Genomic DNA, 25,598 nt, shown 5'->3' on the forward strand with positions numbered 1-25,598 from the left:
TTATGTTGTGCATTTCTTATTAAAAAAAAAAAAAAGTAGAAACACCAAAAAACAAATCATTGAGAGGTTGGTTAATAACTTAATTATCTGGAAGTGAGAGTAATAGCAGAGCTATTATTCTACATGGCTCTCCAGGGATATTCTCTTATCAAAATTGCAGAGAGTTCAGCAAGTTCATACTATTTTACATTCACTGGTATGGGGGTGGGTCTGAAAAAACATTATGTTGTAGTCTAAACCAAAATAAAATAGATTTTTACCTTCCTATTACTGAAAGAGAATAGACTGCTGGTCATTTCTCTTGATTAGGGTTGAAAAGGGTATTCCTAACAGCTGCCCATTTCTGTATTCCAACAAAAGTTGCAGAAGCCTAAAATTGATGCATCTTATTTTATTCACTTTAGAATCAAGAGAAATCTAATCAAAGTGCTCTGTCTCTAACAGTACAGCTCCAAAAGAGGGAAAGCATCTTCCTGTGGTGACTCTATTTTCATTCTGCTACCTTAGATGTTTGGTGAAACAAAGTTAAATTAGCTTATCTCAGAGTCTTCTACATTTTTAAAAGGGTCAGGTTCAGTCATCTTATCCTGGACCTCCATTCTTGGGAAGAATTCCTTACCAAAGGATATTTGTTTCCATTATGTAGATTTGCATAAAGAATGAAATTGTTCTATGCTCTACTAATGTTCAAGTGCCATGTGTTTTTAGCCACTCCGAAAGTGTCATTTGTTGTACGCTTTTGTCCCCTTATAACAGAAATAAAAACAGCCACATGAATCAGAAAATTTACCCATTTTATTGATGCATTGCAATTGCTCTACATTTTACCATATTATGTAGAAAATACTGAAAATACAAGCTACTTTGTAAAACCAAAGACAAACATTGAATCCAAAGATAAACTATGTTTTACACAATGGACCCTTTTCCCGGAGTTAGTATTAAATTTTAAATATCTATTTCTTTTGTTAAAATGATTATTTTACATACTCCCTAAGTACATCTGCATCACAAACAGCTCAGTAATTCTCAGAGACTATCTGTTTCTAGAGGCTTGTTGTAAAAGGAAGTGCACAACCAGAAAAGGGAGAAAGCAAAAAAAAGTTTAAAATCGCGCACAATAACTAGCATATCAAATACATTTAATAAAGTAGGAATTCCACTGCAATATCAAGGATTCAAAGCAGAAATACTAACATCACATATAATGTACATATAATGTACTGCTACATGTAGTGAGATTATTTTTCAAGCTGAATTGAAACCACACATTATATAAAGTTTAGCAACAAACAACCATGTAGACATGCTGCACCATCCATCAGTTTAAAAGAAAAATCAAAATAGGAAGCAGGCTCGGGCCATTCCTTTCACTGAGAGGCAACTTCATTTCCTATTCTAAAACAAACCATCTCAACTAGTGGATTTCTGCATAACAATGCTGAATAAAACACACAAGACTGTGCTTGCCTGGTTAAGGGCAGTCGAGCTTAGCCCCTCTAGTGGAGGACGATGGATGAGCAATCACAAAAGCAGGCTGAGAATGGCCAGAACTGTTTGAAAATGAAGTTCTGATTTCTGGGGTTGGCATTTCAGCTGAACACTGACAGTGGCATCACCTCCTGAGAGCTATTTAAAACTCCAGAGCGATCAAGTGTCCCGATGAGCCTCCCTGGCTCTACCTAACCCTTCCCCACACTTCCTCTCTCACCAGGAAGGGGAGAAGCTGGAAGAGCAAGTTCTGAGAGGACTTAAGGACTTAAAGCCTTAAGCTGGTATGAGGTCAGGCCATGGTGACCCAGGCCAGCTGCTTACTACATTCACAACGCTTCCCCCATGCTGTCAGGGCCAGCCATATTAAGCCCCAGGGACAGAATGTAAAGCCACATGGAGCACATACACATTCAGCAGACACAGGTGGATTTTGATCTTGGCAAATCTGAAAGGTCAGTTGCAGACTAAGACTGAAAATCCCTAAGGTTTTTAAAGCCACACAACTGCTAGTCAGGTGACCACGATAAACTCTTGGGTGTTATCTTTTCCCATGGAGTTAAGACTCCTATCTTAATGGCATCTACTCATTAGACTTGGAGACAGGAGTGTGGGGTTTGTTTCCCCCGCCCCTTCATCTCATCACAAAAACAACCAATCTTGTCCCTTGTTCAGGAAAGATAAGGAATAAAATGTGTTTCCATTAGAAACCAGACCTGCATTTTAAAGAACATCAGAATGTGCTTGGCAAAAGGGAGACACAAAAGGTGACACACACTGACCAGAAAACTGTATAACACTAGTGACAAACTACACAAACTGCTTGGTTGTCTTGACCAATATAGTGAACATACAACTCAATACAATGATAAAAAAAAAAAAAGTACGGAAAACACAACATGTTCCTGGGTAGGCTGTACTGACTACCTGCCCCATCTTAGAAGCCCTTACTCCCTATGAGGAAGAAACTCCAAATACTTTGACAGCTCCTCGGTGTTCAACCTGGTTCAGAGTTGGCTGACCAGGCTCCATGAAATCTCCCATCTCCATCCTGCACCTCCTTGACACCATCTCTCTAAATAAAACCAGTCCTAGAATTATCCCTCAAATATCATTTTCAATTCAGATGGAACACATCTGTATCTTAGGGTTAACCTTCTTCCCCCAAATCCTTTATGGGCAGGAAAGTCCCCGTCCCCAGTACCTTCTCTATTTGACCCAGATCCGTGGAGGAGCTGAGAGTACTAGGACAATTTCACAGCTTGAAGGGCCCCAAGAATATAAAAGTTGTTAAAAAGAAACCTCAGAAGCCTCAATGACTCAACAGGCTTTGATGCTTTCTTAATATTCTTCACCGGCTAAGAAACCTTTCTGTTGAGTTTCTTGTCACCAGCACAGCATGACAAAAACTCCTCCTCATAGTATGGGGACATGGTAGGCAATACAACAGGCTCTTTGGTATAAACACATCTGTTACATGTTTTTTTCAACAAGCAAATATTTTACTAGCAATGTCAACTATCTGCAGGAAGGACTGCCACATGGGAAAAGGAAAAAAAAAATCTTTTTCTAAAAGTGATTGCACATATTTTTAAAAAGAAAAAAGAGAAGAAATGCATATTAATATTGGCTTGACTTCCTTGCGCCTGCTTCCTGAATTCTCACAGAAACAAGGTAGCAATGCACAGTGAGAGAGCCACGTGGGGAAAATGCTTCTGTGAGAACTCAGCTAAGAATCCAAAATGTAAAGGGATAGGGGTGGTGGTAAAGAAGAAAAGCTGCTGTTTTTATTTTTCAATGTTGGCAGGGAAACTGAGAACAATGCATTTACACAACACAGCTACTAATTCTGTTCTGATAAATCCCAGTGAACAGCTTAGGGTCCACGGGGGCTTGCTGGTCCATCCTAAGGCAAGCTCACTGTAAACTCTATTAACCACTACATTATCATATAAGGCACTACAATAAGGGAAGGGAGGAGAAAGGGAAGGAAGAGACACACACTGAACAACTCCTCACCAGACACACCTGTGCAAAACAATTCCAAGGGTCTCCTCTCCTTGCAGGCAATGCCCCTGCTCATTCAGCACTACAGTAATATGCTCTAATATAATTGCAATTAGTTCACATACATTCCAACAAGTATCAGTTCATTTTGGTTTAAATACAATGGAGACATTAATTCCATCTCCGGGGTAACACTGGAGGATCAGATACACACTAAATACACAATTCAAGTGTAATCACTACACATTTGATTACAAATAACATTTTGGGTTAGCAGGAAAAATTGCTTGTTATATTTTTCTAATCAATATGTACATATTTAATTATGCAAAATATTAAAACACCACCATTACAAAACTTCTAAAATATTTTTAAATTCAGTAATAAACTTTTAAAATATTTTTTTGCAATTCCTACATGCACTTATTATATAAGTCTTAATAAGAGAGCATTCAATTTGCTGCTGGCATACAAAGGAAGCTACTTTAAAGTATAAAAGCTATACACAACAACGTTCTCATCTGGTTTCAGATCCTTTAGCTTCTCCCCAAATAAATCACATAAAACATAAGGGAGAGATGAGGAAAACACAGAGGCGTATTATTGAAAATTCATAGTGATCTTTAGGCCAAGTTCATCAACACCAACAACCTGTAGGCACAGCTCACCATACCAGTATCTCATAAGAGAAAGAGATTTTGCATATAGTAAGACAACTACCATACAATAATCACCACCTTCATGGCTTTTCTAGTAATAAAATGCAAGTTGGATCATAGAGGAATTTTTTTAAATTTTTAGAAAAAAAATTCATGGTGTTTCATTTAAAAGCATAGAATACTTGGTACTTTCAAGGTGGACACTGATTCTCTCACACTGAGTTACCAGCAGGTGGTGAGCTACTTTTTAGCATCACTTTGTAATAAACGCAGAAGCAACTAAGAGAACTGCAAAACACATAACTGGTTTTGCAAAAATTAAAAAGTTGTCCTTTAAGTATAATTTGACATAAAAACAAAATAAAACACTGCAAATTTAAATGTCCCATAAACAAAGGTAAACTTTTTTTGAGGAGAAATGCCTGATAGTAAAATGTGGACTTGCATAAGCTGCTCTGAATATAAAACAGGCAATTAAGTTTTGGTTTTTAAACAAAAAATAATAATTCTTCTTCTCTCATTTGTTACCATATTTCAAATCCCTCTATCTGTATTTTCCTTCTGACCAGCAATGGCAATAAAACAAAGTTAAATAAAGAGGGGCTTCACTTATTTTCAAATGTGTTTATAGAAATCAAGTCAGAGAGACAAAAATTTTTCAAAGGGAAACTTCAGAATGATCTCTCTTCCTTGGTAACCGCAGAGGATGGGTTTCTGAACTCTTCCAAATACCAAAAATGCTGTCATAAAAATAAAGAATTAAAAACAGGGCAAACTGGGAGACTACAACAATGCAGTCAACACTGAGACAGGTTCCCCAGAGAAAAGCCTTCTGCTTCAGTGGGCCCCTGCAGAACAAGTTGCTGGCTAAGGAGTTTCAAGAGAGGGTAAAAGGAGGTGCTTACCACAGCCCATTATTTAGAACTCAGGGCCAGGAGCAGGCAGCCATGAACCCTCCTCCCTCATGCTCACCAACTACAAATAAGAATACTGGCTGATCTTGGTAGGACTCAGCGGGTATCCAGTGTAAATTGTTGAGCCTCGGGAAGACCCAATGTAGGACTGGGTGGCAAATTGGTGTTGGTACTGAGCAGGGGCCACACTGGCAGAAGTGAGGAGGCTAGGCCCAACACTGACAGGGACCTGGTGCACCAATGTGCTAGGGTGGGTGGTGTAGGCTGCAGCATGCCTTGAGGAGCCCTGCGGGGAGAAAAGATGAGCAATGGAGCTGGTGGAGCCCAATGCAGCAGCAGAGGTGGGGGCAGCATACGTATACAGGTGAGGCTGGCTTGGCAGGTGAGCAGGGGCCGGGGCCAGGTGTGGGTGCCCCGTCGAGTGCAGTGGGCTGCCATGCTGGAAGGCGTAGGGGGCTTGGGAGAGCGGGGCCACAAATGCCTGCTGCCTGCGGGGAGCAGGGTTGCTGCTTCTCTCCTGCGAGGTTGGAGCTGACGATGACTGCTGGTTCTGGAAGGAGGAAGAAGGGAATAAGGAATCTTGAGGTAACTCTGGTTTAGGGCACTACAGGCCAAGGGAAGAATGGAGGTTCTGAAGTGCACTGTTTCTGGACTGCCACAGCACAGAATCTCCCAAACTGGCAATGAATGCTGTCAGAAGTCACCACCCATCCCTCTACCTCTAGGCAGAACTGATCCTAACCCAGCTCAGACAGCAGCAATTTGTTCTTAAGTGTGACAGAGGAAGGGGGAGAATCAAGAGTACAAGGTTCACAGGGTTGCCCATTCCTGCAAGTTAGTGACTATTAATTCACCCCCATCCTGGCGTCAGTGATTTTGACTTTCCCTAACCTTTTTTATTGCTATTGCTTTCTTTAGTTCTAAGTTCTTCATGTCCCTCTTGAAACGTGGAGCCTAAAACACATGCAACTAATTTAAACTTACATTTGCATGTGCATGTGCTCTCTTTCTCACACAGTTATACCCTATTGACACCTTCTCATTATTGGTAGGTATCACATGAGCACCAGAATTCTGGCTGAGAAAAGAGTGAACATAAACGAAAATAAAGTAACCTCACTACTCTATCAGATAATGAGAGGGCAGGGGCAAATCCAACACTTGAGCCTCAAGCAACAGGGAGAATTAGAACCAGATGATTAAATGAAGGGGTGGGTGGAAGACACACACAAAAAACTTTCCCTGTCTCTTGACTCAAGTAAACAGTGTTAGGCTCAGGTTATTTATGGCATGGGAGGGAGATAAGAGAAGAGTCTGGTCTCAAAGCATGTGGTGATGCAGGACCAGGCATGGCTATAGTATCCTAGGCTCTATCTAAATTCCAGACATTTCTCTAATGTTCCAGGCTAGAGAAGGAAGTCTCCAGGAAAACCTGGAATGCACATCCCAAACACATTCACAGAACAAATGTAGACACAGCACATGCAGATACGACGCAGGCCACAGAACACCAAATTAATGACACAAAAGGAGCTTCATTTGGCTTTATTCAGCAGTCCAGCCAGAAGCAGGGTTCTTCAGAGAGTAACAAGAGGAGGGCACCCAAACAGAAAGCTGCAACCCCTAGCACTTACCTGGCTCAGGTTGAGTGGCTGTGCTGCGCTGGTCCCCCCGCGTTGCGCTCGATAGCCTGTAGGGGTGATACAGCATCCAGATGACTGCCCACTCACTGAGGCCACTGGCTTGGTCTTACTGCTTAGGAGACCTAAAAAGGAGTCAGGGCTTAGTATCACTGAGCTAACATTAGTCAGTCCACATTTGCACACAGTTTATGAGAGTTAAGGTCTCAAGTGTATCTTACTTCTTTAATTACATCTATACTGGAAGAGAAAGTTTATTATCTATTTCTTTTCTGTATTTCTAAACTTCACAAAGGATCCTCAAAAGGTTACTTGAATAAATATTATCTAATCACCTATTATATACAAGATACCACTGGAAATACAAACATAAGGATACCGTCCCTACCTCCAGGGAGCATACAGTTTTATGTAGGATAGGATTAAGTAAGTAACAAGATGACAATGTGAAGCTGATACATTGGTAATTTTTAGGATATTTAAATGTCAAAAGGCAAGATCCCATCCTATTGGGTACTTGCAGTCTTCACATTTCATTTGAATGCATTTTTTTTTCCTTTCTATGTTTCCCAGTAGGCAAACTGAGGCACTGAATTCTCATTTACTTCTGAGAGTCTATATTCTTTGGGCCTAAAAGGGGGCAGAGGTCCTAGTAGAATATTCAGTAGCCTGGTATCAGGAAGTTCTACCTTATATTCTTTTTTAAAAAATATTTTTATTAGTTATTGATGGACCTTTATTTATTTGTTTTATATGTGGTGCTGAGAATCGAACCCAGTGCCTCATACATGCTAGGCAAGTGCTCTACCACTGATCTAAAACCCCAGCCCTCTTCCTTCAATGGGGGCAGTCTGAAGAGAACTGAGGCTTGAAATAATATCCTCAAATTAGAATCCTGTTTGAGTATGGCAGTAACTTAATCCTAATAAAACACCATTTATACAAGTATAATACAGATGGCTATGCTGGTAACCAAAAATTAATCCTCCCCTTCACTGGCATAGAGTTGCCACTGAGAAGCTGCTGCCTAGACAGACTATACTTATTAGGCCTCCCTGCATGTATCAGGGGCCCTAGTAGTGGTGTTCACTACACTTCCAGGCTAAAGAGGTTAAGAAAGGAGGCTTGCCTCCTCTAAACTTCGTTTCTCCTTTTGATTGATGCTGAGGGTTGCAGGGTTCTGTGGTCCTTAACTTACTATAGGCCAACCAGAAACACTTGCACTGGGAAGTGACATGAGTAAAAAAGTATACTATCATGTTAAACCACGGAATTTTGGGATTTGTTACTGCAGCTCAACTAACACAATAACTGAATCAGAGAGCCTAAGTTCCAGTATCTAACAGAGCAAAAAAGAGAAGAGATTAGGCTAATAATAAAACCAACAAAAGCATCACTACTGTGACATTAGGTCAGAACAAAAATCTAAAGGACATATGTTTTCCAAAACACTTTTGTGGTCATAGTCAATATTATCAAGTCTTGTCCTCTTCTAGATTGCCATATTCAAACTATCTGTGACAAATCTAATTGCCTGCTCATTCTTCCTGCCATACGATATAAGTCTTGTCTACTTCCTACCATCAGTGGTGAATGTGTTTAAGAAACTAAAACGACACCAAATACAATCTCATTTTTATATTATTCCAAGTAAAACAAATCCTGGAAGATAACTGATGGCAAAAATTAATTTCAGATCATAGAGAACTGATTTCTGAATTAAGTACTTTTTAAGAATATCTATTCCACTGGTCTGGACCATGGCATAAGTATATTATAACAAAATTCTAAGCATACACTGATTAGAGAAGAATTCATTTCTAGCTGTGAAGATACCACCTACCTGAGGCCTGTGTTGCTACAGTGCAGTCACCAAGCTGAGTTTTCATTGGAGGTACAATGATGGTACGGGTGCCAGTGCCATCTGCCACAACTCTACCAGGCCCCTCCAGCAGCGGCCCACTATTGCCCCGAAGAGCACTCAGGGTATCAGTGGAATATGGGCTGCTCAAGGAGGAGTCAGAGTCTGGAGAATCATTGACAGTGACATAACTGATGACATTAGACCTCGGCTTCAGGCCAGAGCTGAGGAAAAGAAAATATGTGAAAACTCAACTGCCCTTTTAAGCAATATGCCTTACATGGTCTCTCATTCTTTCATGAGAACAATTATAATAGTAATGATAACAGCAATAGCAAACTTCTAAGTGCTTACTATCATGCACTTATGTTCTATGTGCATCTCGCTGAGTCCTTACAATAATCCTATAAAGTAGTTACTATTATCCCCATCTTTTTTAAAAAAATTTTTTAGTTGTAGTTGGACACAATACCTTTAGTTTTCATTTGTTTTTATGTGGTGCTGAAGATTGAACCCAAGCCCTGTATGTTCTAGGCAAGCACACTACCGCTGAGCCATAGCCACAGCCAATATTATCCCCATCTTTCAGATGAAGAAACTAAGGCAGAGGGAGATTAAGGAACTCATTCAAGGTCACATAAAGAACATATGACATTTCATCTCATAATGGTTGGAGATTTTATGCAAATTTTTTTGCAAAACAGTGGGGTACAACCATTATTTGAAGCTTCCTTTTTAAAAAAATGCACTGGTATTACTTAAAAATCATTCTCTTTGGTGCAAGTTTAGGATGCATGGAATACTCATAAATATATGCTAATGTGGTGGCGAAAATTATGCAGTAAAATAATAAAATATGGTAAATGGTAAAGACAGAAACTCAGACTCAAGGCAAAAATGACTCCAGAGTTCACACCTACTCCATGTTGCCTCTTAGTCATTCTCATGCACAGTTATTTCAACAATATTCTTCAAACACCACTTTTTTTCCTAACACCTCTACAGACTATAAATGGTTCCTTACTATCCTAGTCAAACTTCTCACTATACTTTTTTTTTTAAAAAGATTCCTTTGCTGATTCCTCCCTTACTGTTACAGATTAGATCTGGAATATTCCCCTCAAAGACTCATGTATTGAAGACTTGGTCTCCAATGCAGCAGTGTTCAGGTGGGGCTTTTGGGAAATGATTGGAAGGTGGTAGAAACTTTGGAGGTGGACCTAGTTAGAGGAAGTGGATCACTGGGGGGATACTTTGTTGAATCTCTCTCTTGTTCTGCTTTGCTCCACCATACCCTTCTACCACAATGTATTATACTGCCTCACTACAGGACCAGAAATAATGAAGCCAGCTGACAATGAACCAAAACCTCTGACACTTTAAGCCAAAATAAATCTTCCCTACTTTTGTTTTTCTTGAGTATTTTCTCACAGTGATAAAAAGATAACTAACTTTAACTTTACCTTATTTTTTAATAAAACTGGGTCCAGTCAAAGCAATCAGGCTGATTATAACTCATACATAACTTTTGCTATTAGTACACCACTTTCCCTCACTGGAAAGTCTACTTTTTCTCTTCCCTGAATCAATTCAATGACACCTTTCAAATCCCTATCTTACAATAGCCCTTTTGAACTAAGAGACTCTAAATTCTTTCTAAATTTACTCTTTCAAATTAATTTAAATTTTACGTTTGTATGACTCTGTAAAGTCTCTGAAGTTTCTTTCCTGTGTGAATCCTAATTTCTCAGGTGAAAGCAGGATTATTCCCTCTTCTATATGCCTAACACCAAAAGCTCAATGAAGAATATAATACAGAAGAATCAAGGCAATCAACTATGCTCACACTGAGAGAGAGGTATGTATCATAGTTCTTAAACTTACCTACTTCCTTTCAGTAAACTGCCTAGTTAAGAACTTGAACTAAGGTGCTAGGATAGGAGGGAATATCCTGGTATTTAAATTCTTCAGCTTTCAGACCACATAGCAGGGGGCAAAAGAAAGGCAAGCCCTACCAACACTGTACCTCTTAAAAAGAGGTCTGTTCAGATTAGGAAATTGAACAAATTTCAAGTATCTCTTATCTACCTACTCATTCTAATTAACTGTTCATATATTCAGAAGTATGGTATCTATTTTCAGATTATAAACCTCCCTGAGGATAACAGTCCTGTCAGTGATATAATGTGCATTCCAAGCTAGAGTAGTCAAACTTCTTGATATAAATCTGTTCTCTTATATATCAGGAAGACTGATTTAACAGACAAGTATGTCTAACATTAGGGAAAACAATGCTCAGTTACGGGAACTTAAGTGTTTTGGCTGACTCATCCAAGGTCACACTTCCAAAGCACCTTCTTTTGTCCTTTTTTTTCATAGTCAAAACTGCACGCCATGCCTGAAGCCAACAGTCTAAGTCCAACAGAGCCAGGGAACCATTCATTTGTCTTACCTATTGGGCTTATATTTGTTGTCTTCTTCCTCATCAGTGTCACTACGGATAGTGATGACACTCACAGGAGGGCTGGGAGTATCTGGAATGATGATGGGCTGATGCTGATCTTGGACAGGGACTAGGGAATTATAAGATGTGGTACGGAGAGGACTGCTCCCAACCAAAGAATAAACTTGGGAAGGAAGAACATCCAGAGAGGATCTGCAGGGGAAATTCACAAGGAAAAACTGATCAATTCTTTTTTTTTTTTTTAATTTGGAGATGGACACACAGTATCTTTATTTGTATGTGGTGCTGAGGATCAAACCCAGTGCCTTACACATACCAGGCAATTGCGCTACCGCTGAGCTACAACCCCAGCCCTCAATTCTTGGTCCCCCTAATTGCACATCTTCTCCTGAGACTGCTTTCCAGATTACTTTTTGATTCCTTTTTACCTAACCATTAGGCTAACACACTTAACTATGTAAATATTGTTTTACTTTGTTTTATAGTTCTGGGGATTCAACCTAGGGGCAGTCTATCACTGAGTTACATCCCCACTGAGTTAAATCCCTCTTTATTTTTTATTCCCAAGCTGGATGTGAATTTATAATCCTCCTATCTCAGTCTCCTGAGTAGTTGGGATTACAGGTGTGCCCTATAACACCTGGCTTTAACTATGAAAGTTTTGGTGAAAAATTTACTACTCTGGCTAGAGTTTCCAGGGACAAGAATAGCAAAATACAAAAGAAATTTATTTTTGTGTGTGCCCTTTACCCTAGAGTTAAATTTCACTCTACAAAGTGGGCAAGAAAAATTAAAGTATCGTAAAAGTGGCCTGGATTTAAAGATGTAGAAGAGAGAAAGGATTATCATAACCAGGCACACACCTGGTGTGCATGTCTAGATGAAAATATCAGCTCTTGCTCAATTTGGCAGGTACTGCTGCTCAGACCACAAGTATGTATACAACATTCCTACACTGGGCAATATGTCTCAAACTGGCATAGTTTTAACCATCAGCTCTAATGAAGACTTACTTAGAAGAGACTGAAGTAGACTGCTTATTCTTCTTTGAAGGGAGGGAACTGGATTGTTGTCTTACAACATGAGCAACACCAACATTCAGGGGCTGAGCAGTGGCCAATGTCACATGGTTAGTCAGCAAGGATGGCTGCTGCATGATAGTGCTGTACTGGTTACCATGAGAGTGGGCATTCCTAGACCAACAGAAAGAAACAGAAGACTGAATCCCAAAACCACTGAAAAATCAGGACCAAACAGTTATTAAATGTGCTTAAGACAACTAAATACAACTGCATTTTAAAGTCAGGGTACCTGGATTATAAAACTTGAGGATTTTAATATATCATTTCTAATTACTTAAGACTGTTTTTTAAGTATGGAATGAATGATTCCTGATCTTAAAACCTATTATTTTATTATATTCAAAATTTACTTATAATTCCATCTCCTTGCTATTATGAAGTTTTTTATTTATTATTTATTTTTTTAATCTTTTATTGATTTTATTTTTTTAAATACATGACAGCAGTGGAATGCATTACAATTCTTATTACACATACAGAGCACAATTTTTCATATTTCTGTATATAAAGGATATTCACACCAATTGATGCCTTTATACATGTACTTTGTTGTTGTTTTTTTGCATTATAATTCTTTTTTTTTTTTTTAATTTTTGTTGTTGGTTGTTCAAAACATTACATAGTTCTTGATATATCATATTTCACACTTTGATTCAAGTGGGTTATGAACTCCCATTTTTACCCTGTATACAGATTGCAGAATCATATCAGTTACTTGTTCTAATTAGTTACACATGACAGTAGTGAAGATTTTTTTTTCTTTTCTTTCTTTCTTTCTTTTAGGGTTTCATTTCAAATAGAGAAAAATGGAAGGTACTTGCCTCCAGTCTGCTAACTGCTGACCACTCCCCATGGACTCTGGAATCACCGCTGTGGGCTGGACAGAGTTGTGTAGTGCTACCCCAGGCAACTGTTGCCAAGTTGAAGGCAGGAGAATTTGTTGAGTTCCACCAGGCCAAGCTTGCTGTAAGGAAACACACAAAAAAAATCCAAACTTGACTCATTTTTGCCTTTTTCTTCTGATTTTTTTTTTGGTTGTTGTTTGTTTCTTGTTTTTTTTTTAGATTGAAATAATATTTTTGTATCTTAAAAAAGTTGCTTGTAGACTGTTAACTTGCAGTGATTAATAAAGAAAGTTCAGAAGGGCTCATGGCTACAAGTCGTATGAAAAGCAAATAGAACATACTTTATTTTTGGCGGTGGGGGGGCCTACCTCCACAACCTAGCTAACAGGGTGCTAAAAAAAATGAAGATCCCTGCAGTTAAGACTTCATATTATACTGGAGAGAAAAGAAGTCTGAAAGTTCAGAGGTCAGCTCTGGTTAAATGTTGGAGCACCATTTTTGTAAAAATTGTAAAATATACATCCCTAGAAAGAATTTAGAAGACTCCCTTGGGATTAAAAAATAGAAATGCTAAAACTGGAGTGTGCCAATCAGATAAGACATCATGTCAATTCAACCCATAACACATAGAGCAGAACTGTTCCTTTTTTTTTTTTTAAAGGGTACTGCTTAGAAAAAGGAGCCAAATGTAGATGAACAAACATGCTTGGCATAAGCATAACACCATCATTTGTAGCCATATGAGAGAATTAAAAATTAAAGCAGTAAAATATTTGAGAAATCCATGCAGAACACATTATATTGTTTTTAATAGTTGTCTAGCTATATTTGCTTTATGTTTCATTTATAGAATTATCCTTCAACATTAAAATTAATTACTATAAGAAAAATACATGAGTTCCAGTTTTTAACAAGCTATGTCACTTGCAAAAGACTGAGAATAAATATGTTTTCTGTACATCTTACAGAAATTCTGGCATTTTCTGAAAAAAATGAGAACATATTTGGAAATTTCTTTTTTAAACTTGAATTCTGCAGTACAATTAACTACAATACTTGGGTACATATGGTTCTGTTTCATGAATTTCAAACTGCAAGGCCATCAACACCCTGTTTTAAAAATATTTCTGCAAGTAACAGATCCACTTGTTACAAGTACCGGTTCCAAACAAGAAGCCTTCAAAGCAGAGAAACTGCAAACACGTCTGCTACCATACGCAGAATTTAAAACAAAACAAAACAAAACAAAACAGAAAATAAGAGAAATGTGTTAAGTCACACCATGCGTCTTTCCATAAGCCAACACCTGCACAAGACAAAGCATGTAGTTTAATACAAAGCAAGAAATAACATTCCAACGTGAGGCAGAAATCTGGCGCTCCAAGCGACGAACTGTTTTGACAGAGGAAGAACAAAAATATGCAAAGCTTAGCAAATGGCTAGTGCAAACTTAAGAAAAGCAGCAAAGGAGAAGTATCAACTAACATTCCCAATCTCAAAACTACAGGTGAGTGAGCTGAAAGCAGAAGCTTGGATTGACCAAGTTGGAAATATATCTGATTCCCTTTGCATTCAGGTTTTGTTTATGACAAAATTGATCTAGAAATGACAGAGACTTTTAAACTGGAAACCAAACAAGTTCCAACCAAATATGTTTCTGGAAGTGTTTTCACTCATGTAAGTATTTTAAAAAGAACAAAAAAAAAATTTAAAACTACTTTGAAAGATGAGAAATATCAGGATTTAAAAGTAGCAATTAGGTCTTCAAATGTTTACCTAATTTTAAATTTCAAATAATGAAATACTGGAAATTCTAACTCCCCCAAATAAACAAAAACAAAAAAACAAAAACCATCCAAAGATCACTCTGAAGGTTACTAATCCTGAAGTACACCTCAAAGTCCTATTTGTTTTTCCTGTTTCTAAGCCTGACACTACTACAACTGCATCTATGAATTTTCCCCATGACTTTTAATAACAAAGATGTATTCACATAGTTTGTCAATTGTGTTTTCATTCTTGTATTAAGACCTATTTGTAAAATAATTAATTTTTCTAAATACCCCTAAAAATGAATCCACTTTTAATTTCAATAAATCAAGTGATCTATAGGCACTTTCCAAAGGGAACATCCTTAAATGGAAGATAGAAGCTGCCACTGATCATGAGTGCCAAAAAGAGCTATCTTCACATGTTCATAGAAGGAAGGTTAATGTTAACTGATTAAGCAATCAATTCAGAGCATCTTAAGTATTTCTACATGCAGACATTTTAGAAGCTTCAAATAGCAAAAAAGGAAAGAAGCTAACTTGCCAAGGAGTTCAAATTTTGGCCATCCAGGTACCTGTAGCAAAGCCCCACACTAAAGGCCATTTCCTTTATTCTCAAGGATCGAAGCATAAAAGGTAGGGCAGAAAACAGGTAATAGTGTTGAAGCTCTTCTGAAGCTATATCAAGAGCTTTGACCACACAGGGCTGGCAAAGAAGAATCAAACTGGCTCTTTATAGAGCCTCACTGAACATCAGAGTCAAACAGTGCTTCAGCAAATGTTGAGGAGGAAAACAATGAGACATTAAAGATGTAGCAAGAACACAGCCACAAGATGGCACATGCTTCCATGCCCTCTGCAAAGACTAAGCTAATTTTTTTTTAAATAAGAAAACCAGAAAAAAAGAAAAAAAAAAACAGAACAAAAACAAACAGGAAAAAATAAAAAAAGAAAGAAACCAAAGAAACTCCGTTAGTAACACAATCAAGTGAGGGGAATTACCAGTACAGCAGCAGTCTGTTCAACCAGCGCCGGCCGGCCGGCTGCGCAGCTCAGAGTAAAGGGCACCGCATACTGCGGTGTGATGGTGGCTACTTGAGGGTGGAGAGTTGCTACCATTAGTGGTGTACAGCTTCCCTGAAATGTAGATTAGGCAGGTGAGTGAAACAAACACCGAGGCAGGTTATCTGGATTCAGAAGGGTTCTCATTCCCCCCAAGTTATTACCAACAACCGTCATTTCAAATCACCTAAAATGCATGTACAGAATATAACTTTTCCCCTTCAACTAGCAAAGCATGAGCCCATTTGGTCAAGTATTAATGGCATAAAGCAAAAAAGTGTAGAAATCTTTCTTGGGCCAGACTCAGATGATCAGTTCTAGGAAACAAAGGCATTTATCAAGAATTCTTCCTCCTGCTCACAATGTAGGGTTTTCAGATTTCAGAATTTTCTTTGTGTTATGAGTCATAAACATTTCCATATAGATTTTATAAAAATCTCAAAGTTGTTATACTGCATAAATACTTCATGGTTTTCTCAATCACCTTAGTTTTCTGTCCCATGGCAAATGTAATTTTCAAAGCACTGTACAACATGGTTAAACCCAAAGAATGAGAGAATATAATACTTGAAGAGGCATCCTGATGTGATTCAACCTCTCAAATGATAAAATTCCAAGAGTAATAAGCAAAAGGAACACAAAAGGAACCTTATCTTTTGGAATCAAAACATTGCATGTGTACTATATCTTTAAAATGCGGTGGGAGAGAGGACTTCATCCCACAAAATTAGAGTAAACTTACTCAAATGACCACTTCTCAGTGTCTGGATACTAATCCTAGCGAGACACTGGAAGAATTGCAATAATGTTAGGAATGAGAATACAGTTCCATTATAGATGTTTCATTTTAAGACCACTGAATCATAACCAAGAAAGATCTTATATTCCAAGCAAATACCATTTTCTAGGATGAAACACCTGATTCTCAGTAGTACTTCAGCAATACTGAGGTTCCACATTGCTCTGGTTTTTACCTGTGTAAGAACTCCTGACTGTATCTGTAGCGGCTGAGCAGCTGGCGCCTGGGGAACAATTGGCACAGCATTATCCATCCTCACAGGGAATCCAGAATGCTTTGTTGTTGCTTGCAGGCCAGCTAGTGAAAAGAGTATCACAATGAAATTGCTTAGCTGGGTCTGAGAGTACTATTTGGGAAATTTTTGTTGTTTATTTTTTAGCTTTTCCACTACTTAGACTTTAGTTCTAGACATTTAAGACAAGGGAGTTTCATTCACAGAACTCTCAGGAGTTAAAAATAAAAAAGTGTTGGGGGGGGGGGGAGAGGTGGAGAAGTGGTTCCCTTCAGGTTAAATTAATGCAAAGATGTGTGACACAGAAAGTGGTTTAAGGGAATTCTAATTGTTTTTAATGTTATAAAATTTAAAACCAATACTCATCCCATCCCCATCAATAGTACAGGCAAAAAACAACCAATCACCCTTCAGTTAATACACTTTTTTTGTTCTTTTAATACACTGGGGTGGGACAGGGGGAGATTTTTAAGTATCTCTAAAATGATAATCTATTAAATGAGAAGACTTGATTACAGTTATAATTTTGGGTTAAACAAGAAAAATTATGAAACTCAGTAATTTTAAATCTAAGTTACCTTTTTACTAAGAATGCTTCAAGAATTTTTTCCCTCATTCCTCAAAAAATATAACCCAGTTCACAGTCTGGGTTTGTATCAGCCAACAAAAAATGAAGAAATTATGTCTAGGATAAAAGTATTTTAAAAAATAGACATTTTGGTTCGTGGAAACTTTCTTTTTATTTTAGAAATCTGTTCTTGTCATTGACAGTTTTTAAATATGATTCATTTGTGGCCAACTAGGAAAATCAGAAAGTCTTTGCTGCCATTAAAACACTGACCACGTCTTATATTTCTTCTTATTCTTTATGCTCTTCACACACATTCGGAATAAATATTTCCAATAAATAAGAAAATCTCATTCTAGGGAAAGGGGCTCAAGATAGTTGTTGCTTCTTGACAAGCCTCAAAAAAGAGCTCGCCAATGATTTCTTCTAAACCTAACCTATTTAAAACTTTCAATATAGAAATTTCAAGTTCCTATTATGCCTGATCCACTTATGCCTACAATGACAAACATTTTAATTAGAAGACTCCATCACTGACATTTTCTTGGTATCATCAACTACTTTCTCTTAACATTACTAAATTAGTGTCAAATAAGTATAACTCATAAACCATAATACTGCTATTTTCACCAAGTCAGTCTTCTAATTTTTCATCTCAGTAACTTAGAATATCCTAATGATAACCTCTTTTAAAAAATGATACTTATATAACAACAAAAAGTAACAAATTGAGATATCAAGAATAAAAGTTGCCAACCATGTTACTTCAGGTAAATAAGAAAGTCAAGCAACAAAATTTTTGTCTATACTCCTAGGACACATGGCTAACTTCAATGGCCTCCTATATACTGGCAGGAACTGAAGAGGTAAAATTTAGGAGGAAATGTTCAGTATAGAAACTCATCTACGGCTCTCAGAGTAATAAAGTAAAAGGAGACAAAAATTACAAAATAGTTACCCCTAAGCAAAATGTGTATCTATTTTTGTCAACTGGAAGAATTTGTGGAAAGTAATTTATAGTACTGACCTACAAATGTGACTCTGAGTATGAGATTGTTATAGTTATTTAGGCTAAGCCACAACAGTGGAGGTAAATTAAAATTCTTGCTTCTTTCCTACACAAAATGGAAACAAAGAGTAACAAAAAGGCAACACTTTGGAAAGGTTCTTCCTGAATCCTGATCTAAAGGATTAGTGTTTTCTTTTTTTTTTTTTTTAATGTTACTTTTATTTTAATAAATGTGGTCCTTGAATATAAAAAAACATGGATATATGGAAAGAAGAGTAAAACTGCCTAACTGATGAGGGTCTTTCCTGCTCTAAGTATAGGCATCTTACAAAAGAATGGAAGGTGAAATAAAAGTGGGCAAGCTAGACCAGAGGATTGGGGCAGAAATGAGCATATGGTGATGGCTGGCAAGTCAACTGATACCTCTTTACAATTATATGAGTTTAAATACTGAAAGGCAAAATGGAATAACACTTCAAAATACCTATATCATGAATTCCCTATCTGGGTTCAAATCATGGTTCTGCCATAAATAGTTATATAAGACTGGGCAGATGAGGATTTCCTCATTTATAAATTGGGAATAATGATATTACCTACCTCCTAGGATTGTGGGTGAGGATAAATTAAAACATAAAATCATCCAGAATATTAACTAGAATATGGTAATACATACCAGGTATCATTATACCACCTGAATTTCAAAAATCCCTTTCATTTGAAAAATTTAAGTTTTCTCTATTAGCTCCTTATGTTATTTAGACTTCCTGGATAGAAAAAAAAAATTCCAAATCTTATACTTACCTAATTATACTTTCCCCCTCTACCTCTTTAGTTTACATTTTGTTTTATTAAAAGAATCTGAAGGTTCTTCTGCTTCAACTGTGATGTATCATCTGAGAGGAAGCAGTAAACTTTAGGGCCCCACATCTGAAAATTGTTCCAGTAAAACCCACTTTCGAAAAGGCTGGGGAAGGGGTGGCTAATTATCTAAAATTAGTAGAAGAATCACTCAGTATCTGACAACTCAAAGTACAGATTTGACTACTATGAAGCATATGTAGAAAGTAATTTGGTAAGTTAGGCTAAATTTGCATTTACGGATTTTGAATCTGCTTCTCCGCTCTCCCTATGGTTTCTCCCTGGTTTACATCGCTATCGCTCTCCTATCCTCCCAGTAATCTGTCAGTCTCCCCCAACCCCTCATTTCCTTCTGCTTGCTCCGACTCTGTCAGACACCAAACACACAAGAGTCACAGTCAATAAAAAACTAAAAAGTAAAAAAGATAAAAAGGCTACCTGCTTTTATGTAAAATGCTATGACAAGCCTGAATCCCGGTTTATTCCCACAGGGGACTAACACTGACTTTCTATTAAGAAAGTCATGCATGTCACCATGAAATATCTATAACATAACTAAGCCTTCTACATGGCTTATCCAACCAATAAACAAACATTTCCTATATTTGAGAAAAAAAAGGAACTGGACAGACTGGATTATAGAACAACAATAAAAAAAAGAGAGAAGGATGGGAATGTGAAACTTAACATCTTACTATAACACATGGAGAAAGTCTCTTTCTTTTTTTTTTTTTTTTTAATCTTCATTTTCCCTTTATTGTTTTTTTTAAATTGGTTGTTCAAAACATTACAAAGCTCTTGACATATCATATTTCATACATTTGATTCAAGTGGGTTATGAACTCCCATTTTTACCCCGTATACAGATTGCAGAATCACATCAGTTACACATCCACGTTTTTACATATTGCCATACTAGTGACTGTATTCTGCTACCTTTCCTATCCTCTACTATCCCCTCTCCCCTCCCCTCCCATCTTCTCTCTCTACCCCATCTACTGTAATTCATTTTTCTCCCTTGATTTTTTTTTTCCCTTTCCCCTCACATCCTCTTATATGTAATTTTGTATAACAATGAGGGTCTTCTTCCATTTCCATGCAATTTCCCTTCTCTCTCCCGAGAAAGCCTCTTTCTTCAGCTATTTTGTTCCTGTTAACAGAACTTGCAGGAACAATATGATTCATAAACTGAAGCATATAATCTTAATGCCTCCCCACACAACAATTTCAGCTTGTAGAATTTTTCAGTTTAATAAATGATCTTTATTACTGATACAATTTAGGAAGTTTTTATATTCTTAACCATGATTTTTACATTTTAAAATAAAATAACCTTTTATTTGGGACCTAATTTTATTTTATGATGGAATAATATAGAAAATTAGACTCAAGATACAGCAATTATGCTAAAAAATTTTTTCCCCAAGATGTGTATATTCTACATGTTGGGAGATACATGTTTATACAATATATTGATACAAGGTCTCAATGGGCAAAAAAATTAGTAACAGATACATCAATTAAAAAACATAAATTGAGTTTCTATAGTGTGTCAAATAGCATCATAAGTAGACAAATATAAAAAGAAAAATCACCTTTGTGATATTATCCAATTTCAGTTATCATTATCATCAGAAACAGAGTTTAAACTTATTAGAGATCAGAACTAAACAGCTAGATCTGCCTAACGCAAGCAGGTCTGCTAAAATACCATACAACATAGTTTCCCCACTTACTTTGAAAAGCAGGTGGACATACTATAAATGTTTGTTGGAATGGATCCGTCTGTGTGCATATCTGAGTTGTTCCAGGCTGCAAGGAAACACCCTGCTGTGCAACTCCAGGAACTGGTGCAGCAGATGATGGGTACAAAGCTGACTGGTAGTTTAGTAATGAGACATCTGAATTAGCCAGAGAAAGAGTAGCAGCTGCTGCAGTAGAACTGGAAGCTAGAACACTGGCCTAAAAACAAAAGAATTATACTTATATACTGCCATAAAGTAGAGATAGACAATATATATATATATATATATATATATATATATATATATATATATATATAATCTATCCTGAAAAACCTAGAATAAAGTTTTAAAATGCAATGTTCATTATCTTTGAAATAACTCTGCTTAAGAAATTTTCCCAATCCCTAAAATTAAGGCATACTATATGGTCAAATAAGCAAAAAGATAACAAAAGAATAACAAGTAGTTATTCTTTAATCCTACACTGATTATAGCTATCTAAACCTTAATTACCTCTGCACAAAAATTGCTAGATGGGAGATCCCACTACACCTCATATTCCCTTCCATTTGGAATGTAGACCTAGTTAAGAAGCCGTGAAGCTTACAAACTTCTGAAACAAACTTAAATGTAATTATCACTAAGTTAGCAAAAAAAAAAAAAAGCAAAAAATTCTGCAGGAAGTCACCCATGAAATGTGTGTGAACCTTTTCAACACTGAAGGCAGTGATGGGGAAGGTCTGATGTTTGGGAGCTTAACGTGGCAATTCCACTGTCAAGATGGCTTAATACAAATGAACTCCTTTCTCAGTTCTGCCCAGAAAGGTCCCATGTAGCACTGGAGAAGGGCATGACCCATTAGGAACCGAGCAGTCTACCTGCCCCCACCTCTATCCTGTTTTGGTGAAGAACTTTCTGTCGAATCCCTTTGATCTATTCCAATATAAATACAGCAAGCCCAGGCTCCCTTCTTTGTTAGAAGATGCACCTGTCTGGTCAGCTTGGCCCAATGCTTCCCCAGCTCTGAAACTATTTTTCTGTGGTCTGTGGTTATTTCATAGTACTACTTTCCTAGCTTTTATTTCTTAGCCAGCCCATCCCTCAAGAGGAGAACCTTTTCCCTTGCCCACATGGGACATGAGCAAGAAACTACCTTTAATGTATTGGAAATACTCTTCAATAAAGTAGTAAGACACAGGTCCTTCTCCTAACTTGGAGAAAGCAGTAAATAGTACAATAGCCCATTTATTTGATTATGCTAAAATTTATGAGGGAATGGATTAGGGCTTTGTTTTTTTGTCAGCAAGCGACTGATAGGTAAAAACCAATCTATATTGTCTTCCATCATTTTTGCCAAGTAGAAAATTCTTATGAAGTAACAAGACCACCAAAACAAAGACTCATTTTGGTTTCTTTACCTCACCCTGCACTCCTACTAGTCTCTATACCACTTAGGCTTGAGTTTCCAAAATCATTTACTGAATACCTGATTGTGCACTGCATTGAGCTGGTTGCTGAAGCTCATGGTTAGGTTTGTGCTTGTATTTGGTGCAACATGTGTAGTGAAGGGACTCTTGATCTGACTCACTGTATCATACATGTGAACCCTCCGCTTGCAGATCTCCATGTTCTGGAAACAAGATTTAACACTGAAAGAGATTAAAGATTCACTAAATGAATGCTGAAATTTAAACAGACAGCAAATAACTCAAGACAACTACACAAGTTTTTTTTTCCCCCCACGCACTTTCAGAAAAAACAACTCAAGAGATTTTATAATCAAAACAAGGAAAGATATGCATCTAATTTTTAATCTTGTGACTTATCAATGAGAAAGAAAAGTATCAGTAAGTCAGATAAACAAACACCAAAGTTGCTTTTAACTTGATAGTTCCATATAAGACAGCAATTCAGTCAAGAACGATATCCTGGCAAAAGTCCCAGACTGTACCATACTTACTGATTGCTATGTGGAAAATCCAGAAGGTGAGTCATTGTCACAAACTGATGGTTAAGAGTTTTCAGAGGAGTAATTCTCTTATCTGCATCAATTGTTAGCATTTTTTTTAACAGATCAATGTATTCTCTTCTATCTGCCTTCTCTGCCAACATGTCTGTTCCCTCTAAGTCAGTAGACATATTCACCTTCCAAGGAAAATTTAGAAATATTATATTCTTCATTTAAGATAAACAGTAGACTTAGCACTTAATGCATCTGCTTTCTTTCCAAAAAACAAAAAATAAATATTTAATGTTGGCATTTGAAAAAAGAAAAACCTGGGGAAATTCTTTTTATTATAGTAAATTATAAAACTATAATATAATTCACAGAAGGGAACTCCTTATGCTGCCTAAGTGGTAGAATAAACCTGAACCAAAACCATCTTTAAAAATTGGAACAGCCAAGCATGGTGTCACACCAGTAGGCATGGTGGCACACACCTGTAATCCCAGCAACTCGGGAGGCTAGGGCAGGAGGATTACAAATTCAAGGCCAGCCTCAGCAACTTAGTAAGACCCTATATCAAAACAAAGCTGGAATGTAGCTTAGTGGTAAAAGTGCCCATGGGTTAAACCTCCAGTACCTAAATAAATATTTAAAACAAATGCCTTAAGCAAAAGTGACTATTATTAATTGAATATAAAAGTTTCTATTGTTGAAAATTAAATGGCATAGTAAGTAAAAAATGTTTGAACAGAGTTTGGAATGTAAGAAGCACTCAATAAATGTTAGTTTTTATGTAGTTAATTATTCAGACGAACAGAACAAGAAAAAAACCTTCATAAACAATATTTTAAAATACTGATATGTAATAAGACCATGCTTAATGCAAAAGCAAGAAAGAAATATACTCAGATTGAATATCCCATATTAAAAATTCTTGGATTTTGAATATTTGCATTGACTTTACCAATTGGTCAGGCATTCCTAACTATAAAACCCAGTAAGAGGGGGCTGGGGATGTGGCTCAAGCGGTAGCGTGCTCGCCTGGCATGCGTGCGGCCCGGATTCGATCCTCAGCACCACATACAAACAAAGATGTTGTGTCCGCCGAAAACTAAAAAATAAATATTAAAAAAAAAAAATTCTATCTCTCTCACTCTCTCTTTAAAAACAAAACAAAACAAACAAACAAACAAAAAAAAAAAACAGTAAGAGCTGTAATCTAAAGCTCTTTCAGCATCCTGTCAGTGCTCAAAGAGTTTCAGATTTCAGAGCATTTCCGATTTGGGGTTTTTGGATTAGGGATGTTCAACCTATAATCCTAAAAATATTCTATGTTAAGATTTAAATATTCTTTTAACACACGGCAGAATACTAATTTTTTTTCTGTAAAAACTGAAAACTAGTACTAAAAGACACAGATTAAATCTGTCTTTAGTATAACAGAAGTGTGTCTCTGATTAAAGAAAGACGTAAATGTCTTTATGAAATTTGCCACATTTACCTGAGCCATGTCATCCAAACAGTTAAAAATGTACTTCCGAGCTTCTTTTGATTTTATTCCAGTCTCCAATTCGTGTTCTTCAGGTGTCTATAAAATATGGATTTTTAAAAATTCAATCTGTATGCTATTTTCACATTTTAGCTAATTTCACCTTTTATTCTAAATTAAAACCAGAATACAAAGAGGCAAGTATTGTCACCTTGCCAACCGTAGATGGCACAGATTACAACCAGAAAATCTTCTGGTAGAGAGTTGTGATTCTGATAGCTGCCTACCCTTTCAACAGTGATTAAAATAAACAAGCAAGAATGATGCACCACACCTCCTGAAGAAAGTCAAATAAGATCCATTACCATTTTTCTAGTGAAGCCACTTTGAAATGAACTGATATCGCAAATGCTAACTGTTCAAGAGACTCAGAGGCATAGTGTCACAAAGTTAATCAAATCACTCTGATTTCTCAATTTAAAGGAGTAGGCTCAGATACTTGTTTCAAGAAAACATAAGGCCTAAATGAGGACAGTTTGAAAAATATATTGTTTTATCATGTTTATTGAAAATTCTCTACAAAAGTCATTATTTCTCTAGTTCTCCATACCACTTAATGATAAGCACTATTCTCGACATCCCCCTCAACTGCTAAATCAAAATATACAAAATAATCTCAGCTAACTGAACCAGCACTTATTTTGTTTTTAACTAAGGATAAGGCCCACACGGGTACAATGAACAGTTTTTAAAGTATCTCCTCCTGCAAACATACCTTTCCCACCTCCTTTCCCTCTTCTACCTCAAAAATTTAATAACTGAAGTCTGAATTCAAAGTTGTGGAAGGGGAGGACAAGCATAGGTAATACAGTAGCAAAGACAAACCTTAAGCCTCCACAGTGGATAACCCAAATTAGGATCTCTGTTGAAAAACCTGGTTGTTTTTGTTCCAGCACTGAGAAGATATTCAGCTGGCAGGCCTTGCGTTTGTGAAATGTAACGAATCTGAAACGTTAAAACCATAAAACATCAATTTGGAGTGAAAAAAAGGAAATCACTGAACACTTTTACACTAAAGCATTAACACTAGCCAAAAAAAGGAAGGTATTGCAAATAAATGAACTCTTTAATCAATACAACTGAAATTTACCTG

The 25,598-nt window shown here is 37.0% G+C and overlaps 1 protein-coding gene across 3 annotated transcripts in view; it reads right to left on the reverse strand.

Moving 5' to 3' along the window:
* Positions 1-773: 773 nt before the first annotated feature.
* Hipk1 (homeodomain interacting protein kinase 1) overlaps positions 774-25,598 on the reverse strand; it is an 80,333-nt gene continuing 55,508 nt past the window's right edge. For all 3 annotated transcript variants that reach the window (XM_046458325.2, XM_046458326.2, XM_046458327.2), the window contains 13 exons: positions 25,331-25,450; positions 24,458-24,544; positions 22,969-23,153; positions 22,495-22,657; positions 21,000-21,225; positions 16,769-16,890; positions 15,735-15,869; positions 12,940-13,082; positions 12,050-12,229; positions 11,025-11,228; positions 8,555-8,796; positions 6,706-6,836; positions 774-5,621 (listed from right to left, as the gene is read on the reverse strand). In XM_046458325.2, coding sequence (XP_046314281.1) covers positions 5,133-5,621; positions 6,706-6,836; positions 8,555-8,796; positions 11,025-11,228; positions 12,050-12,229; positions 12,940-13,082; positions 15,735-15,869; positions 16,769-16,890; positions 21,000-21,225; positions 22,495-22,657; positions 22,969-23,153; positions 24,458-24,544; positions 25,331-25,450 — 2,427 coding nt within the window. In that variant the 3' untranslated portion in view covers positions 774-5,132. The remainder of the gene's footprint in view (positions 5,622-6,705; positions 6,837-8,554; positions 8,797-11,024; positions 11,229-12,049; positions 12,230-12,939; positions 13,083-15,734; positions 15,870-16,768; positions 16,891-20,999; positions 21,226-22,494; positions 22,658-22,968; positions 23,154-24,457; positions 24,545-25,330; positions 25,451-25,598) is intronic.

The sequence above is a fragment of the Marmota monax genome, unplaced genomic scaffold, assembly GCF_021218885.2.
Source record: "Marmota monax isolate L192 unplaced genomic scaffold, Marmota_monax_Labrador192_F-V1.1 WCK01_AAM20220418_F8-fsc00087, whole genome shotgun sequence".
Lineage (NCBI taxonomy): Eukaryota > Metazoa > Chordata > Mammalia > Rodentia > Sciuridae > Marmota > Marmota monax.